The sequence below is a fragment of the Amphibalanus amphitrite genome, unplaced genomic scaffold (assembly GCF_019059575.1).
Source record: "Amphibalanus amphitrite isolate SeventyFive unplaced genomic scaffold, NRLGWU_Aamphi_draft 000774F_arrow, whole genome shotgun sequence".
NCBI classification, from domain to species: Eukaryota; Metazoa; Arthropoda; class Thecostraca; order Balanomorpha; family Balanidae; genus Amphibalanus; species Amphibalanus amphitrite.
In genome coordinates this window covers 107,276-127,176 of record NW_024882268.1, presented here as the reverse complement: position 1 = coordinate 127,176, position 19,901 = coordinate 107,276, and the positions used below count along the sequence as shown (strand labels likewise).

At 51.9% G+C, this 19,901-nt stretch overlaps 1 protein-coding gene across 1 annotated transcript; it reads left to right on the top strand.

Moving 5' to 3' along the window:
• Positions 1-220: 220 nt before the first annotated feature.
• LOC122365960 (splicing factor, arginine/serine-rich 19-like) lies at positions 221-15,337 on the top strand. The gene is made up of 10 exons (XM_043337651.1): positions 221-434; positions 800-1,036; positions 1,429-1,536; positions 1,805-2,092; positions 3,876-3,939; positions 5,662-5,821; positions 6,164-6,421; positions 6,717-6,848; positions 12,873-13,102; positions 13,416-15,337. The coding sequence occupies exons 2-10, from the start codon at positions 924-926 to the stop codon at positions 14,538-14,540; spliced, it is 2,478 nt and encodes an 825-aa protein (XP_043193586.1). The 5' UTR covers positions 221-434; positions 800-923; the 3' UTR covers positions 14,541-15,337.
• Positions 15,338-19,901: the final 4,564 nt, after the last annotated feature.

Below are 19,901 nucleotides of genomic sequence, written 5' to 3'. Positions count from 1 at the left end.
GACAAAGTCAACACTTTTCCCCGCAACTCGTTGTCCAGACGTAAATATGCCACTTTGCTATTATAAGACCATTTTTGTTACAAAAGTATATATTCACATTCGAAAGCCAGTGACGTCATTGAAAAGCTGTATTCCGTAAATTTTAATTTACTTCATTTGACTGCGCTGTTTTTGTCACATTTTGTTGTTGCCCGAGGGAGAGAGTGTGGGGTGTGTTGAAGTTGAAGTGTACTGTGCTGCATAGGTTAGGGGGGAATTTACCCAATATTTGCTGGAAGTGTGGGACGGCTACCTCAACCTACGCGCCCTAATCCATCCAGATTAAAAGTGGGAAGTGTGGATACTCAGCAACTAACTGTAATGTGGACTACAAACATATATTTTGATTTCTATCCATCCATTACTAATGTGTGAGGTTTGCTAAATATCAACATGTAAGTGTAATGATAAAGTGGAATATTCTTAAATTCCATGGTATGCCATTGGGGGTGACAATGCATGTGTTTTGCAGGTTCTGATTACCGAGTGCGGTTTCCTGAAGGACACCCAATTGTACTGATCTATTTGTGCATATGCTTCCCTGTTGTGTGTTTGGCCTGTTCCATGCCCCCCTGGACCACCTGTATGTTATCTTAGGATTTAGCTTTATAGTTTATGTTATCATTAAAAGTTGATGGTAGTTAGTTATTTTGAGTCTTGCTCTGCTTATGCATGGGTACCTAATACCTATGCAGAATACAGACGATTTACTGATTATGTTGTTCAATGAATTTCATCAAAAGTCCCTTTTCTGTTGCAGCATACACAGACATATGATTGGGCAGTTCCAGTTGGATATCCTGCCATTGTATTGGCAGCCAGTGATGACAATGGCCAGGCTCAGGCTGAAGTATACCAAAGGATAGCAGCTTCCAAGCCTTGCCATGCTAGCCCTATCAGCAGCTGGACCACTGGAGTATGTGGCCGTGGTGGCCATGGTACTCATGGTTGTGGCTGTTCTCGTCACATGTACCTGCTGGATTGGGAAGCGGCCCAGGTCAGTTATGATAAATGTTGAAATGGAGAGTAATTTATGGTGTGATGTTTGGTTAACATGGATGGTATGGTGTCAAATATACATCCATGACATTGTTTTGTGTTGGGTTCATGCTTGCTTGTAGGTAATATGCATTGAATGCTTTGAAAACTTCATATAGTCATCAGATTTGAATATTCTTGATTTGTTTGTCTAATACATTTTAGTTATATATTTAGATACTTTCTATCTATACTATTTCATCTAGTAGGTAGCATCATTGATGTTTGGGTTTTGTTGGGTCTATATCTACCTTTATGTGTGCACATGGATTATCAGCATTAATTATCACTTATGACAGGTATGTATGTTATCACTCATTCTTTCATTTCAAAGCAATCTTTTGTTTACAGTGCTGAAAATCTGGGAGTACCAGGAAGAATCAAAGCCACAAACCATGATGAACCTGTCATAACACTGAATGGCACAGACAGCTATCCTAAAGGCAGGGAAGACACAAGGTGAGGCAGGATCATATTTATTGTTATCACTTACAAAGGTAGCTGCTTAGGATGTGTGCTCTTGTTCAAAACATGTACAGCACAGTAACTTGCACAGAATATTGTTAGAAACTTTTATGGTGTCTTTTACAGTTTCAGTTGAAGATGCATGACATTGCTGCCATTCTGAATTAGCTGTCCACCAGCAGTGCTATCGCCCATGTCCATCTACCTCATGCTCCCCCGCTCTGTCCCCCGTTGACCGATCTGCTGCGGCGGCCGCCGGCAGGCCTCTGGCGCCGCACCGGGAGCTGCCTCAGATCCCCATCGGCGCCGGCGACGGCGACCCGCGGCGCAACAGCTCGGCGCCCTCGGACCACACCTCGGAGTTGTACGCCGTAGTGGCGGACCCCGGCGCCCGGCCGGCCACCGCCGCCCCCGCCCCCGCCGCCGCCCCCGCCCCGGCCGGCGCAGCGAACGGCGTGGTGCCGACTGCGGCCGGCAGGCCAGCAGAACAGGGCGACGAGGAGGACCAACAAGAGAGCGATGACTATTACGAGCAGCCCGCCGTGGCCAGGTAGGTTAACACAGATTAATAACACGATCTGGAGAAATTCAGAAGGTGACGGTTCTCGCAAGCAGCGCACAGGCAAATTATTATAGTACGAGAAATGCGTTGGTAGTGGACAGATAAGTCTTAACCCTCGCCCGCACATGCCATTTTCCCATCCTAGAACGCACATGGGGGGGGGGGGGGTTGCCACCCCCCCGCGCCATTTCGTTCCTGTTGGAGATAGAGCTTAGCGGTAAGGACCAAAAAGATTCTTTGGGAAGAGACGAATCCAATGATACCCAGTTTTACCTTCTCAGGTCATTCATTGACCTTCCAGGTCAGGTCAAACTAAAAATGTTTTGCTGTTTTCGGTCACCGTTGGATATCAAGTGCGCTGGTTATCATATACCGATGACGATGCCGTTTTCTGGTGCCAAGCCAGCTAGAACCTCTTTGTCACACTACCCGACCAGGTTTTTGCTGCTGAGGTAATTTCAGGTCAAGTTAGGTCAAGGTCAATTATATGTGTTTGTATGTCTGTCTGTATCTGTGTGTATACTGATGTGTGCACCGAGTGTTTATGTGTCCATATTACATGAAATCATGATCTGAGAAGCTTTTACCAAAAATGCAGTCAAAAAACTTCACAAAAAGTAAATTTCGCTTGCCTAAAACGCAATTATCTTAGATGACCATGGTTGACCTTGACCCTGACCTTGACATCTGTACATCGTCGAACAACATGTTCAATGATATGTGGGTGGTAAGACTGGCAAAAAAGGCCGAAATCAAGGTGTCAAAAGCTCATAAGGCCCATAGCCAACGCAAGATGTTGAGAATTGGCCATTTGGGTCATGACATGACCTGAAAAACAAGGTCATATCTCCGAAACCAAAAACCACAGAAACTTGAAATTTTCAGTGGACATCAAGAAAGGATAGAGGAGCAGCTATACGAAAAACCAGCCTTCTAGCTCTAAAAATGTTGAGTGCAGAGCAGAAAGACTACCTGGGGGGGGGGTGGCCACCCCCCCCCCCCCCCCATGTGCGGGCGAGGGTTAATGGTGCGATTGCCTATTCTAACTGGACGTTCAGAATGATACTAAACTTCACTGTTCTTTGGGTTTATACTATGCAGCAAGGATGCTTAAATGGTTTCCTTTCAATATCCAGATAAGCTTCATAGCATGGAGTTTTTCGATGGTACATATGACATGCCTGTATGCTTCGAAAAAGCATCCTGTTTTGAAAGGACATACAATGACTTGTTTTATTCCAAAAGTTGCGCTTTGATTCAATGTTAAATTGATCTGCGTATTCATCCTGTCTCCGAAGTTTCGACCACAGCAATCATGTGCTGTGAGCTTAGCATTTTCAAGTTAAGCATGCTATTTGACACTTATATTGCATTTTGCCATTATGTGTCATGTGTCAGCCGGAGTTTCTTAGTGGAGCTAGGACCGGCGAACCGTTGCTATCACGGCCCACTTTCATATTGACACAGGATGCATAGCACATTTCGAGTTAATCTCGCACGGTGTTTGAGTTGCATCTTAACAGGCTGCCCTCAGTTCTAGTGTCTGCAAGTGCCATGAGTCTTTATCTCTCGATATCTATGTTGGCTCTTTTAAAAATAGACCGATTGTTGTTGCCGGTTACAGCAATGTGTTTTCTCAATAACTATGTATGTTGATCAGGCCTCTATATGCAGAGTGGCCTCAGTTTAGTTTGCAGGCTGTGTCGTCTCTGAGTGTCACCGTCCCCGTCCGTGCCGCTATGCGCCTCAAGGAGCTTTTCTCATGTTTCAGGGCACGCACAGAGCGACAGAGCAGCCAACCGCCCCCGTCGGCGCACAGCCGCAACCCGAGCACGGTAGGTGACCGGCGCCCGCTACCCTGGACACCCTCAGTTCGGCCTGACCTAGCTACCCACCCGCTCAGATACCCACGCTGGCCGCCCGTAGTTTGGTGTGATGTGCCTCCCGCGGAGGGGGGGGGAGGGGAGGGGGTGATCGGACGGGGCGGCTAACCCGACGGACGCCGGAAGCGAGCGCCGACATATCGCTGTTTCAGCGCGGTATCAGCGCGTCTGACGATCCGCGTCCGCCGTCCCGCGTCCGGTGTACCAGACCAGACACCACACGTTAGCCGTCCGGGGGGGTTGGCCAAACACCAGCCTTTTACTCGCTGTGCTCTCACAAATATTCAGAAATGTTATAAGTTATTGCGTTAAGCGGCTTCCAAAGGTTGGCGAACTAAAGCGAATTGTGTTTTTGTAACGAAGTGCAATTTTCTGTAATTTGTCCCAACGGCTTATTAAGCAGGGCTTCGTTTTTTTCATAAAATATATCCCTAAAAATATAATGAATTGCATAAATCCCCAGTCAGCGGCCTCCTTCGGCAGTGGTCGTGCCACCGAATCCCGATTGCCGAGTAGACTGCAGCTCTCCTCGCCGGTGCCCGCCTATCGCGTCCGCGGCGGCGCGTGCCCCACGCCCCGTGTGCCACTCGGTCCGCGGTCGGCTGTACAATCGGACGGTGTACGATGTGCAGTGACGGTGTCGGCTGACTCACGCCGGAATGATAACGCGCACAAACGGGAAACGTGACGGAACGCTGCTGCGCTGCGGTGCTACCTGCGAAACGATGACGGAGTTTCCGCCTCGCTGTTACGTGAGCGGTAAATGGCCACTCAGTAGACGCTACGGCTACAGGATCTGAGTGGCCTGCAACAGCTGTGAAAGGTCGTGAAGACTCAATTCGAATCGTGTAGAGTTTTCCTTTTGAAATATCGAGATGAAGGAGGGGATGGATCTAGCCTGGCTTGACAAGCAATGACCCAGTCGTGCATACTCTTTTTTGCACTCGTATAGCGTTAATGACCGTTACAAATCACGTCACAAATCGACGAGTCATATTCGCTGACAAGTATTCCCGCCTCCCGGTCAATTTAATGACAGAATTGTGTGCCGTTTTCCTTTCAGTAAGAAGGTATTTGACGCAATTCGTCATTCGAATTAAGTTCGAAAAGTTTGGGTGCAAAATGACACCCAGCTGCCATGAATATTCCACTCTTTTTCGTATTCAATGGGGGGCATTTTCCCACTATGTTTCACAAACTTCAAAACAAGTCATTTTTTTCAATCATGGCTGTGTCAGTGATTATATAACATCGGTATCATCAGAGTGCAAGCCACAAAAATCCCTTAGCTCACTTTCAGTTACGGTGGTTGCGATTTCTATTTTTTCTCGCGAAAAGGCCTTTCCCGATATTAATTTTCCACTCTTATCGGCAATTTTTGAAAATAATTTTCCACTCGACACCTTGGACCGAAAGTAATTTTAGGATAATGCCATCTTCTGTCTGTATGTCACGACCGTACTGCGCTCGCCGCTCATCCTGAGTAACTCATACTCTAAGTCTGTACGTACATTGCTATCATGTCCTGCGTGTCGTTCCATGGCTGGTCTCCACCCCTGTGTCGGTCTGAGGTGTACCAGCTCTGCCTGAGTGGCCTGTCCGACTGGACGCTCGTCGAGGCTGTGCCAGCCGCGGTGCTGCATGACGTTCTGACTGGCTGTGTGTCGGCCGCAGGCGAGCAGCGACATCCCGGCGCATCGAGCCATCAGCGGCGGCGTACCCGCCTCCCAGGAGCTGCCGTACATGACGCCGCCTGTTCACCGGCTGCCCGCCGAGCCGGCGCCGCCCGCCCAGCTGCACTTCAGTGGCGACAGCGTACAATCGGCCGACTCACGTGAGTGGGGCGACTTCCCTGAGACCCCCCTCCTCCTCCCGGTGACAGCGTTCAGTCAGCCGACTCACGTGAGTGGCGTCTGTGACTCCGGTGCTCCCTTGCGCCCCTGTGGTAAGTGTGGTAGGTGGCTCCCGTCACCCAGATTCCTGTGTGAGCGACTTCGATGAGTGATTGCCAAACTACGTCATTTGACAATCATAATCTGTCCGCTGTCTTCACACAGGCAGGCACCTGACAGTGTATTCTATGTTCTCTTCTGATGTCACTTAGTTTCGGCTGTTTTATCTGTGCGGCTGTTGCTTTCGTTCGTCTGACCGCTCCTCGTTTCCCTCCGCCCCTCAGGCGGGTACACGCGCATCACTGTGCGCGAGCCAGCCGCCGAGCTGACGCTGTCGGAGCCGCGGCCCGCCGACCGACGACCCTCCTCGGGCGCGCCACCCACCGCCGACAACTTCTACGCCACCGTCGACGGATCCGACGACGAGATGTACGAGGCGATCCCGGAGCGACGGCGGCGGGCGGAGCGCCAGCCGCCGCCGCCCGCCGGCGAGGACCTACCCGACGGCGCGGACCGCGCGGACGGCCCGCCGGCAGCACAAGGTGAGTGTGGTGGGGGTACCGGACCGTGGTATCGGGCTGCGCCGGCCCAGGTGACATAATGGGACATGTGACCGCGCTGTCAGCCGATGGCCGTTTGCGGAGAGGTTGTACCATTTCTACCCGTGATTGTGGTGGTGTCATTGGCAAATACGCTATTTATTTTCGTCTAAATAAATTTTGAGTCGATACCGTTCCTACCGAACCTGCCCTCTGACTGCACCGTTTTGCACTGACCAGGCGGTGGTGACGTGTGCTGACTGTTCCACTCACTAATGGTGATTCCCGTCCTCCCCAGTTGGGAGCGGTGTTCCGTCGGGCGGCCGGGCCGGCAGCGTGGAGCCGGCGGGCGGTAACGGCCAGCGGACCAGCGTGCCACCTCCGCCTAGCGTCGACTCCCTGCGACAGGCGCTGGTTCACTCTCGACAAGGTGGGTGACCGGGTTACCAGCAGAGCGACGTGTGGCAGGGGTGAAAACCTGGTGTTGTGGCATCTTGGTGAATGATCGATGCTGGACGTTATAGAAACTAGTAAATAAGTCAGTAAATAAACCATTCTGGTCCCTGTTTTCATTTGGTAGTCTCTGCTCTCTACCCTGTTCAGTGTTCATGTGTCTGTGATTATAGTTCGTTTTTTTTTTTTTAAAGGACGCTTGCTCAAAGTTCATTATCGAAGCTCTCACGTGAGTTTTGGCAACTTCAGCGTCTGGCTAAGAATTTCTTGCCGAAAAATGATATTTCAATTTTTTTTCCTTTAATACCGGCCGGACCTCCGGTCAGTATTAACTTTCAAGTTTTTATATTCATCGTACACTTCAAACATGGTTAAATTACAGACACTTTACAAAAGAGCAGAGACATTGACAGCTTAACACAGCTGGCACGCAGGAACATTAGTTTGCCCCGCGTGTAAAGTAGTAAGCCAGCTCTGGATCGTCCATATAGTCGCGGCTAGTCTCGACCTCGAATCCTTGCGCCCTGAATTCTGATTTTATTTGTTGGAACAGTTCACGGTAGCGTGCTAAACGAGCGGATATGTTGGGGTTATCAACTGCTGGAGATGGTGGAGAGCGACTATTAGTGTGGCTATCGGCAGTGATGGGTGATGGTGTTGTGTCAGAATTCATGCTAGGCGCTGAGGATGGTTGTGTGATATCAGTGATGGCATTGTTGGCTTGATGTGTTGGCAAGTGGATGTGGTCTGGGGTGGCATGATTGTAACATGTGCCATTTTGGGTCTGTCGTTTTTGAGTTTGCCGTAGTCCTGGGGTCCATGATTGTACCTGATGTTGAACGGTGTCGGAACTCATGGGGAAATGGGTTGTCGATCCTATGATTGCTGCTGCGTTTCCACGTATGATGGCCATTGACAACCGTTGCCATAACCAAGCTGTTTCTCGTCGGTCACCGGTTGACTGTGATATACGTCTGCCGAGCTCCTTGAAAAATCGACAAGCAGCTGGGCCGACAACTCCAGACGTCTCAACTGCCACTGGTACGAAAAGGTATTGCTCAGAAATGGATGAATACCGCTGGATTTTGCGTTTTTCCGCTGCGCTAGCTGCTGAACCAGGGTTGATGGCACAAGCGACCATAGCAGTCTCGGAGAAAGTGTCCGTGCACGTGGCGTCCCATGCAAGACATTTTCCACTTGCGAATGGGAAAGTTGTTAGGCCGTCCGGGCGCTTGCCGTCCCCTCTGTCGAGGCCCACCGGTTCCAGCACGGATGGGACGCCAGAGACGGAGAGGCTGCGTTTTATTAGGTCGTTTATGTGGGCATGTCGAGGGAATCGACCGGCACTCTTCTGACAGGAAAGGGCGTGATGTCCCAGGCGTCCAACTTGGCGACCGCAAAGACGGCATGTGTGCGGCTCACAAATTGGGACTCCCAGACGAAGAGCGACCGCAATTCTGACAGTCTCTGGGTCTAGGTGAAGGCCGAGGCTGGGGACCGGTATCGCTTGCAGCCAGGCGGCGGTATGATCCTGACTGGCGGCAAGAAGACGAGCTCTGTGCATTTGGTCAGCGTCACTGAGTAGGTGGTCTCTGAGTGCTTTTGACGCCATATCATCCCATGTACGTTGTTTGCATGCCAACATGGGTTCCGGAACTTCCGTGCTAGCTGTTGCCTTGACGAAACATTCTAAGGCAGGTTGCAAAGCGGAAGGCACTGTGTTGTCCAGAATGAATGGGATTATTGATGTTATGAGAGGAGTCGCAGCCGTGATTGAAGAAATGTAGCAAGGAAGCGCGAGTTTCTCGACGGATCGAACGCCGAGACCACCGTGTCTTACGGGGAGACTTGCTTGCGTCCAGGCTCCTTCGGTAAGTGAAACGTTGCATACATCGGTAAGGGCAGATTTCACCGCATTGTCAATTGCCTGCAAGCCTGCTTTGTTCGTATACATTGGGCTTGAACGGAGCAGGTACTGCAGGCGAGGCGCAGAGATGTAATGGGCAAGAAAGAAGATTGCCGTGTGCGTATCCAATCCACGAATACGATCACAAAGAGTTGAGACGGTGTCTGTGGCGGTCTCTGTAGCAATTTGAATGCCTGTTTCAGTCAGAGGTGAGCCCAGTAAGGTCAAACCGGCGGGAGACGTCTCACTTATCCCGTGGAGAGCGGCCTTTATTTCTCCTACAATTGAAGCGTGGACGCTGTCAAGAGCTGTGCCGAAAACGGCGAACTCGCACTTGGAGCCATTAAGCTCCAGACCGAGGTCCGGCAGCAAGTCTTGCAGTTTGACGAGATCATTGACGACCGTGCATACGGGGCCTGCTACAGTGGCGTCGTCCAAATACCATATATTTAATGGCGATTTCATGGAGCGCGCACAGTCATCAATAGCCAAAGAGAAGGCTATTGGGCCGAGCGGGTCGCCTTGCTGAACCCCGCTGCAAGATGAAATAATGGAGCTTCCTATATGCAGAGGTGTCGGAGCGCTGTAAGCCTGATACGCCAGCCGGAAGATTTCTGGACAGCGAGCTTGAATACTTTTTAACAGCTTGTCGCGTCTCACCGTGTTAAAAGCGTTGCGCATATCGACCTTTACAAAAGCTGTTGGAGAAGGGTTTTTCAAGGCATCCGATATAAACTCACGAGCAGCGTGAACAGCAGCCTCACAACCCAGTCGGGTGCCAACTCCAAGCTGCACTGGCCTGAAGTCGGGGGCTAAGAGGTCGGCTGCATGATGTGCTGCGATGCGGCTGGGCAGCCGCCGATAAACACTGCCGACGGCGATGGGGCGCAGTCCTCCATCCTTCTTCCGGAGGGCACAGAGAGCAGCCCCGAAGAAGGCGGGGCGGGCACACTCAGGGATCCGGCCGTCCAGCGCCATGTTGGTGAGTGAGGTCAGTGACCTAAGTAGACGTCGACCAGGCTCTGACGCTTCGGCGGAGATGAGTTGCCGCAGGTGGAGAGGCCTCACTCCGTCCAGCCCTGCTGAAGACCCAGTCGGCATTGTCTCGATGGCTGCTCTGACCTGTTCATTGTTTACCTGGAGTGGACCGGATTCGTGAGGCTCCGGTGGAGAAGGCAGCGCTTCATCGGGTGGAGCTGGAGGATGCTTACTTCTGAGAGCACTCACTATATCACAGCTAGGCTGGGTGTACTCTTCCTTTGAGGTAAGAGCCCTCAGGGCCCCCTTTATGTCGCCATCAGCGCATTTTGAGGCAACTCGGTGGGCAATGTGGTTTTCAGACCGGGTTTTAGTCACTGTTCGTTGGCTTGAGATAGGTTGGATACTCGTTAAATTATCCATGCTAGCTACCTGCTGCTTGATAGTTGAGGCGGCTGATTGATTTTTTCTACCGGGGGTCTTGACTGGAGCGCGGAGAGCTAAATACGCAAATAGCATGAAGCGTTCCCATGCTTCAGAGCTCGAGTCGCATACCGCCTTATCAATGAGCTTGGAGAGGCAGTCTGCAGCAGAAGCCCGCGCCGCCTTCGGAATCCTTTTGATGACGGTGCAGTTGTTTCGCAGCTCAGCTAACCGTTCAGAGAGAGGCGTTGTGGTTGTAGGCGCTGTCACCGGGGTTATCTTACCAGGAGTGCATCTTGACTCGCTGAGAGTAGTTTGACTATGGCGACATTTACTGCAGTGCCATACGTTAAGCACGCGTGCTTGGGCCAGTGTGAGTCTGGCACACGATGTGTGCCAACGCAGCGCACAGTTATTGCACGTTATAGAGGCTTTCCTTGTCGAGAGACTGGGGCATCCAGCACATGAGAGCTGAGAGGACCCATGGCTGGATGTGCTGACTGAATACTCTGAACAATCCCGTGAATCTTCAGTTGCATAGGTGGGGCCAGGGTTGAGCTCGATATCGCCGGCGAGTAGGACTGGAGGGACGTACGCTAAGCGGCCCATCTGGCGAGTGGCGTCTGAATTGGCGCTGTATGCGACGCGCCTCCTGAAGTAGCGGGTTTTGACTTTACCCGTCCGTGTCACCTGCTTCTGGTGAAATAGCGGGATGGTGGGGAGCTCCCTGTTCCGCTCCCGGGGCAAGATAAGGGGAAAGACGTCATCAGAGCACTTGCGGAGGTCTTGTGTTACTGGCGGTGTGGCAAAGCAGGCACCAAGGATTGGTGTTTGCCAAATAACGTCCAAAGCAACATGTTCGGCCAGGACGAGTAAAAATGCTGAAAACAGCATTAGGCGTCTCATTCTTGTGCTGATTGTGTGCCGCATCTTCAAGCCGGAAGAAACGTGTTTTGTTTTGTGAAAAAGCAGAGCTTGCTGACTAATCAGTCTGTTTTGAAACGTCCATGGACTTAAAGGAGCCCCTGTAGAACACCCAGAAGCGATAGTGACTGAAGTCCTCTTATTTTCGTCGTATTGAGGGTGGTAGCCTCACAACGTCACGTTATTTTTCAATGAAATTTTGCGTGGATGGGGCAGTTCTTGTGAGACAATCGGACAGATATGACGCATCTAATTCAATCTTGAAACGAAGTTTTTGTACGTACCTTCAAAAAGGCTTGCTGATAATAATGTAGTCCGTCAGAACCAGGTACCACATTTACACTTAAAGTAAAGAGCTGAAAAACTGGAGATTATAGAAGTACATATGATCTTGGAAAGCTCATCTTGATAAAGAATAATTAAGCAAAACGCGGAGCACCTGCAAAGCTAGCCGTCCAGCTCTGCGCCTGCGCAGAGACTGTGAGACTGTATTTCAAATTGTGCTCGGTAAATACATGGAAATTGTGATTTCAAAAATGAGCATACTATGAAGACGTCACTGGTGGCAGCTGGCACCCAATGTCCGTAAGAAAACATTCATTGCCATCGAATTTTGGATAAACTTCGTTTTTTGCTCTTAAAGGGACTATCCCACCTTTAACATGGGGTTTGAGTTGAGATAGCCAAGTTTGCGGCGAGGTTCAGAAACCACTATCTATCTAGGTTGCAACCCCCGCGGCCTCTTGGTGTTGAAGAAATTCGTTCCCTTCATTTGAAAATGGGCCTTGTACAAGGCCCTATCTTCAACATGGAGCGACCGTTAGTGTGACGTCACCTCGTTTAGTCATTCTGATTTAAATGGGTTTGTTCGTTGAAAAATCGCTTAAAACTTGGTCTGAACTTTGTTGTGGTGCCTACAGAGTAAAAAGAATCAGCTTTATGACAGTAATGTGGCCTGGGGAAGGAGGTAATTTTGGGCTGTGACGTCACATATTTGAAAGTTTGTGTTTGGAATATGGGAAGCCTAAGATGTTTAATGAAAAATAAATGCCAGAACCGTGTTCCTGGTCATCCAATCTATAAAGTCGGGCACAATTTAATTGGTTTTAACAACATTTTAGAAGGTGGGATAGTCCCTTTAAGGCTGAAACAGACTCTTTCCGCGTTCAGGAAATCGCATGCGAGAGCCTATTCAAATACATTGTAATTCTTCTCGCATCAATCGCTTGCGGGAGGTGCGTGCGATTGATGCGAGCGTGCTTCCATGTATTTGAATAGGCTCTCGCATGCGATTTCCTGACTGCGGAAAGAGTCTGTTTCAGGCTTTACTGAGGCCCGAATCGAGTAAGCGATTCTTTCCATGATAGTTATGCATTGCATTGAAATGCAAGTTCCACAGCATGACGTCACCACTGTTTCCATGTCTAGTTCCAAAACGCAGGTATGGAATTTATCGGGAATAATTCACATGTTAAAATAAGGCGACGTTGGAGTTTCTCAGGTTCAGTTTTTGCCCGTTTTGCTCGCTAAAACACGTGCTTGTTCGAAAAACATACTTGGAGCCAGCGTCCTTTTGAAAAAAAAAAAACGAACTATATGTGGGGTAAGGAAACAACTGTTGTTACCAAAACGTAACAGCAACGCCACCTGCTGTGGACAGCCTTTCGCCATTTCCACTACCGTTTCCCGGCTTTGACGTGTCACCTACCGAGAACGGGCTACGGTAGATCGGCCAGCCACCGCTGACCCCTCTCCCCTCCCGCGGCACAGCCTCCTGTTCGAGCGTGGCCTCCTCGGGCGGTTCGCCGCCGCCGGACCGGCGCTCGGCGCGCTCGCCGCTGCCGCCGCTGCCCGACCTCGACCAGCTGTATGCCAAGGTGCACAAGACGCCGCGAGCACCGGGCGCCGGCTCGCCGCCGCCGCCGCCGCTCCCGCCGCCCGTTGAGCCGCTCCACCAGGCGGACGAACCGGCACCACCGGTTAACTACAGCGATTTCGAGGTGGGTTTGGGGTGAGTCTGGTTTGGAGGGGACGGCGGGTGAGAGGTTGTGTATGGATACATGATAGTAAAAGTACCTTTCTGATCTCGTGATTAAGATGATGCCTTTCTGGCTTTTAAATACATGCGCCTGCTTTAAAGTCAGAAATTTGGTGTGTTATCCGTCATTTGATGTGTTATCCATTGACCTGAGACTGTTTGGAACTATCTAACTCTAAAGTTTTATGGTAGATCGTGTAATATCCGTGCGAGGTGCGTGTGCCGTGTCCCCGGGCGGCGCTCCCCGGAGCTGACGCCGGCTCCGTCCTCGTCAGGTGGTGCGGGACCCGATCCGGCGCCAGCGCCAGGTGGTGCGCCGAGAGTCCAGTCTCGACCCCAACTACGAGTCGATCGAGACGCGCGGCGCCCGACGGCCGCCAGACGACGCCGACGACGACCCCGAGGACGCCGGCTACGACCGCGTGCGTCGCGCCGACTCGGCGGCGGGCGCCGGCGGCGGCTCCGACGACGGCGCCGGGTACGCGCGGGTGCAGCGGCCGGCGGCGCGCGCCGCAACAGACGAGCCCGCACCGACACCTCTGCGCCGCCGCGAGCACCACTACGAGCGCGTGCGCCGGCGCCGCGACGACGACCCGCTCTACGAGAAGATCAGCTGCAGTCCGGCGGCCAGCGAGGTGTACGACGAGATTCGATGGCCGCGCGGTGCTCGGCCGCAGCCGCAGCCGCCCTCGGACGCCGATGCCGAGTCGTTCTACGAGTCGGTGCGTTTCGGCAGTGAGCTGGACACGGATCCCAACTATGAGATGCTGCCGGCCAAGCCAGGCAGTGACACAGACGAGCTGTACTCGTGTATATGGGACCGGCGCGGCGCAGAGGACCCCTACGCCAGCATCAAACGCTCCGACTCGCCGCCGTACGAGAGTATTGCGCGCCCTCGGCCGCTCGACTCTGACTCCGACTCGGATACTATCGGGTACGAGAGCGTCCGGGCGGCGCCGTCATCCGCCGCGGGCGGCTCGAATCGAGACGGCGGCAGCACGCCATCTGCGGGCGACCGCTCCGAGCCGGCTGCCGCCGAGCCCCCCGCCGCCGCCACGGCCGCCGCTACCGCCGCCGATCTCAGCCAACTGTACGCCAAGGTGCAGAAGGTGCAGCGGCAGGCGAGCAGTCAGCCGACAGAGGCGGCGCCGCCTGTGCCGGACGCGCTGTGGCTCGCGGCGCCGTCTGAGCCGGACGACAGCGGGGCCGTGGTGCGCATGGATAGCAGCAGCGCCAGCACATCGCAATACACGAGTGCCTCGGAGGCGGGCACGCCGCTGCTGCCGAAGCGGCTGGACGATCTGGACTCGCCGCGCCGGCGCCGCTCCACCACCAGTGTGGACAGCGGCTCGGTGACCCAGTCCGAGCGCGACGAGCTCATGCCGACGGCGTGTCCGTGACGGCTGTACCGTGAGTCCCGGCCGGCCGCCGCCGCCGCCGCCGGCCACATTCCTCCGTTGTGAGTCTGTTTCACGTGTAGAGTCTACTATTTTTGAATGCTGTTACGTCTGTTGTCTGTTAGAAATGTGCAGAGCCCGTTTTGGGCGTTAATTCGTGCGATCGAACAAGTGAAGCTTTATCTGGTTCCGGGCGTAGGGCGCCCGGGGCTGCAGCGGGGTTCCCTGCGGCTTGGCAGATTCATTCAGAAGCTATAATGTTGCGCCGTGTGTTATATTCGTGGTCATGTGTGTCGCTAAATAGGCGGTGCATTCCGGTCGTGTACAACTGGTTGGGTGCGGTGTTGACCGAGGCGGTGCGTCTCGGTTGGCCTGCGTCTGCCATGATTAGTCCCAAAACGGCCACCGGCCGGCGCCGCCCACTCCAACCTGTAGACGTACTTAACAGAGACATAGATGTTCGGGCCAGTCCAGCCGCAGGCGTAGTCCACAGGTGGTATTTTACATCTATTCGTCGCACTTACACGCATTGTTCAATAGGCATCAGTGGCACATTTCAATGATCATGACTAGACGCTGCCGTGTCAGGGCTGTTCTGTGCTTGCCGGGCTGGGTGCTCCCTGCTCGGACCGGTCGGGTCGGGTCGGCTCAGGGCGTGGCCCCAGAAGGAGAGGTGGCGGCTCGCGTCTTCCAGTGTGTCGCAGTAACTCGTGGCGAACCGTTTTGGCTGGCGGCGCTGGCCACTAACCGCCGCGCAGCCGCTAATCGTCGCCGCCTAATAGACATCTTTTATTCTTGTACTTTGATTCTTATCATCGAAGGGTGAGGACTGAGGGTGATGTCTTACCCTAAAATCAGTAGCGTCGCCGCAAGGGGGGGGGGGGCAAGGTGGGCCAGCTTGCCTTTCGATCGTCCGACCTGGCACACCAGAAAACCGATGCAGGCCCATTGAGATTTTGGGGCGGGGGAAAATGAGGGTAGGTTGCTGAGGGTGAAAGCAGAGTCGGAGTCCGTCAACGTCGACGTTTCTACCGTGAGTCGGAGTAACCAAAATATAAAACACCGACTCCAGCTTTAACATCATTGCCTCGATCCAAACCTTCAGTTCGTTATTCGATAGCTTTTTTGAAGTTATTTCGGAAAAAATGTCCCGAAAGGTATCGGACAGTTTTTCGCTGATAACTCTGGTAGACATGCGTGATGCTAGAGCGATGAAAACGCTTCGATGTGTTCAGCTCGACGATATATGGCACGACTGCTATGCAATACGATCATTTCCGGTCAGGTCATGACCTTGAGCTTGGACCAAAATTTCATGACCGCTTAAGTCGCGCCCTGCGGGGGTGAAGTGGGTTGAACCCTCCTCCTGTGGTCTTTCGCGAATGTTTTTGGCACACCTTATCACACATCAATTCTACACATGTGAAAATTTCAGACCGGGGTCATTCAAGGTCAGGTCACTAGGTCACTTGAAGTGACCTCACCTCATAAAAAAGTTACAATGACAATGTCTGCCATAGCTACACCGAGTGACCGATTACTTTGCAACTTTCAGCGATTGATAAGAGCAACAGTGTGTACAAAATGTATATCACGGAATTCTAATATCGGTGAACTAAGGTCAGGTCATTGCGACCTCAGTCCCCATCGAAAGTCAATGGGAGAAAATTGAAAGGCGCCTCTTTTATACGAGAGCCGTTATAAAGACACCCAAACGCTGAAATACAATTGTACCTTTGACACACGAAAATACCTTTGACACATGAAAATAGTACCCGACACCCATGAAAAAAACCCTATGGGGGGCGGCACCCGCCCCCCCCCCCCCCCTCGGCCGGCGAGGGTAAATCGATCTGTCCTGACCTAGCCTCACGGCACGCCGGGAGCGTGAGGCATGAGAGTGTGACACGGCACCTCTCCTGTGTCGGAAAACTACCTACTCCACAGGACCCAAAGGTGTCCAGTCACGCCCCCCGCCGTTCTGCTATCACAACTCTACTTCATTAATTACCGCTCCCAGCAGTTTCCATAATTATCCCAGACGGATCGTGGCGGGATGTCAGAGGAGCGCGATTGAAAAATGACCGGCGTGCTCGTCGTTGCCTTGGTTTGGTGAAGATGGGATACGCTTAGACGAGCTGGAACACGTCTAAAATAGCTTGCGACAGCGACGGTAAGCTTACCTCAGTCTCTTTACGATTTTTGTCATGCTTTCCGGCTCAAACGAGGAAAATTCAGGGCCAGGTGAGCGCTAGGGAAACGCTACGAGCGTGAGCCGATGGATTTTGGCGCATGAATCAAACAGTTCCACCTGATCGATTTCATGGATGTTTGGTGGTGTGTCGAATATCATGTCATTCAATTAAATTAAAGTCACAACTGTTTACAAAGAAATTCAACTGAGTTGAGCCTAAGGTCGGTTCGCTAAAAAGACACGTTTGACAATCGATATTGTAAACCAATACAAATCTGATCAGGGGTAGGTATCAATGAAATAGCCACTGGCACTTGGCAGTTGGCAGCCACCGGGACAGTTACTTGGTCAGTCACTAAATCGAATACGTAACCGTTCCGTTCACACTTTCAACGTCTAACCGTTCAAATGAATTTCAATACACTTCACAGCCCCTCAATGGACACAATACGCAGCCAATGGTCACAATATCGTCGCCTTTGAATGGTCCATTAGCTCCTACACCTACACACCAACCCGCGGGGCGCGGCTTTGGGTAGAGGCCGGATCACACCGTCCCGGTCACACTTTCACCCACTGTGCGGCCTGCCCGGAGCCGGTCTGTGACCTCGGGAACACCTCTTAGAGCGGGGTCACACCATGCAGATATGGTGACCGGTATGGAGCGACCAGCTGACCTTACGGCGCTGTCAGACCGGCCAAGTGTCACGCGGCAGGGGACACCAGACAGAATCCAGAAGTACGCCAGGAGGGCTTTGGATCGCTCAATGGCGTTTGAGTGAGACTTGTTTGGAGTTTCAGGGTGTGTGGAAAGAAGAAGCAAAGGTTTATCGTAAACCACGCTATTTACGAGTATATTCAGCGAGTAATGCGATATCACCATAATTAGCTATCTTAAACGAGGTGAGTTCCTCCACAACTTCTAAGCTATTCGTTGCTCGACCAACAACAAGACAAAACACTATTTCAGGAATAAACTATAAAAATAATTTAGGCATAAACGTGTGTGAGAGTAAAAGTGAGCCGCTACGCCCTACGGCGCTCGCTCATAGCTCCAAACCGGAGTAGTCTACTTAGTAGAAGTGGTCGCGTCACGGTTTGAACTGAGCCGGTGGACGGTATGCCACTACTTATACCACTGGACAATGCAAAAAAGGTTAATGCGAAGCTATCGCCGACTTATTCTGAAGTCTGGCCTCTTTATTCTTCCTACACGAATATTAACTTAGGATCGTAACAATAAAACATTCGACAATAAGAAGACGATACAGTTTGAGGGTAGAACTATAATGCCCAATTTCTCACCATCTGTAGGGTGTAATATCAACATATGTACCTAAATGCATTCCAAGTTCTCTTCAGGCACAGCTCCCGCTCAACCATGGGTGGAGAACCTGCCCCGGCCACCCCGGCCGTGGCCGGGGTAACTTTCAGCCTACCCCGGCGCGGCCGGGGTAACTTTTCCACTCTTGTAAATCCTAGAAGCTGTCTCGAAACGAGAAAAGAAAACTCGTTCTTCAAATGTTCACTGCCATGGGCGTAATATTGCAAATCAGGTAACTAACTATTTGCTTAACATACCATAATCTCCAACCCCAGGACCCGCGTGTGGTCGCCAATGCCAAGACTGCTCTCAAATCGGGTTCAGTTTCGAAAATTTGGCGCGTTTTCGGCGCACTTTTTCTGAAACAATGCTTGACCTCGCTGCCTTCGACTGGCCTGCCAGTGCCAAAGACCGCAACCATACCTGTTTATAATAGCGTACTCGTCAGGATGCTCATAAACACCGAGCGTCCGTTGCTCGCTTCGAAATCGGACTGTTGTAATCGGGACGCATACTCTTGCCACGCGGAGTCCAACGCTCTACCGACTGAGCTGCGAGACCGGGACCAGTCGAAATTCCTGGATCGACTCCCTGTTTGTTTTATAGGAGGTTGAGCTGCCCAACATTGAAGAAGGCTGCGTAAGGGGTTTGCTTATGATGACTGTTGACAACAATGTGAGCATATCGTCTTTCCGACTATTGGTCGCCGGCCGGGGTAACTTTTTCAAACATTCTCCACCCATGCGCTCAACGGTAACGCCGCCCAAGAGAAGACTGTTAGGCTGTGCCGCAATGCATCTGTGAGCCTGTGGTAACCACGTGTGTCGCCGGCCGGCACGGGAGTTCCCGGCGCAGACCGATTCGCGCGCCGACTTGTGACGTCGCTACCCCGCCCCGGCGCTGGGGGGCGGCCCAGGACGTGTCTGTTCGTGAACTTTGTCCCATCACGATGCGACCGCGTGGCTGCGGCCTGCGCTGCCGCAGTGCGTCGGCCAGTGACCAATCCGCGCTCCGATCGGCAGCCACGTGGTGTCCGAGTGCTTCTGCGCATGTCTGGGCCCGGCCCGCTGCGTCGGGCCGCGCGCTCCCAGGGACTTCTAGGCCGAGCTCTTGACCCGAGCAGACGCGTCACGTCTGGCTCCGCGATTTGGCCCGTTCTGTCCGGGATTTATAACTTAGATTAGGTAGGGCATATTTGGCAAACTTGGATTTCATTCTCGTCTCTTCGTCGCTCCATTGTCTGATTCGCTGTTTTGGTTTTTGACTTCGTTTTGGTAATTTAAATATAACAACCCGCTCTTTTAATCAATTCTTTTACTTGGGGCCGTTTGGGTCGAACTGATTGAATTCTTGGAACACGCACCAGGTTGATATTTTCCATTTCTGATTAACGTAAAATCCAGCCACTGATATGTGGTGAACTGCCCCACAGCACCACATATTGGTGACCCCGACGTGATTCTTGTTCGATTTTTCCATACTTCCGGGTTGTCGCCTCCGCTCATTCCCGAATCAATTATTTTATTTTATTCCCCCACATGGATTGCTATTCCGTCGCTCCACAGTGGCTTCTGCGCCACTTTTCCATGATGGTTTCTGTGCCATCTCTCCGCCGTGTGATTAGTTAGGCATTTATCTTCTCGGTGATTTTATTTCGGCGTTCCATTGGCTCTTTCGGATTTTGCACTCGGTGTTTTAAATCTTAATTGTTCAGTGCATTGCAAACACCGGCTATACTTAAAGGGACCCTCCCACCTTCAAAAAAGTTTTATGAAATGGCATGAAAGTGATGTCGCTCGGTTCAGAAAGAGCGAAAACGAATATCTACCAAATTTCACCGAAAAAT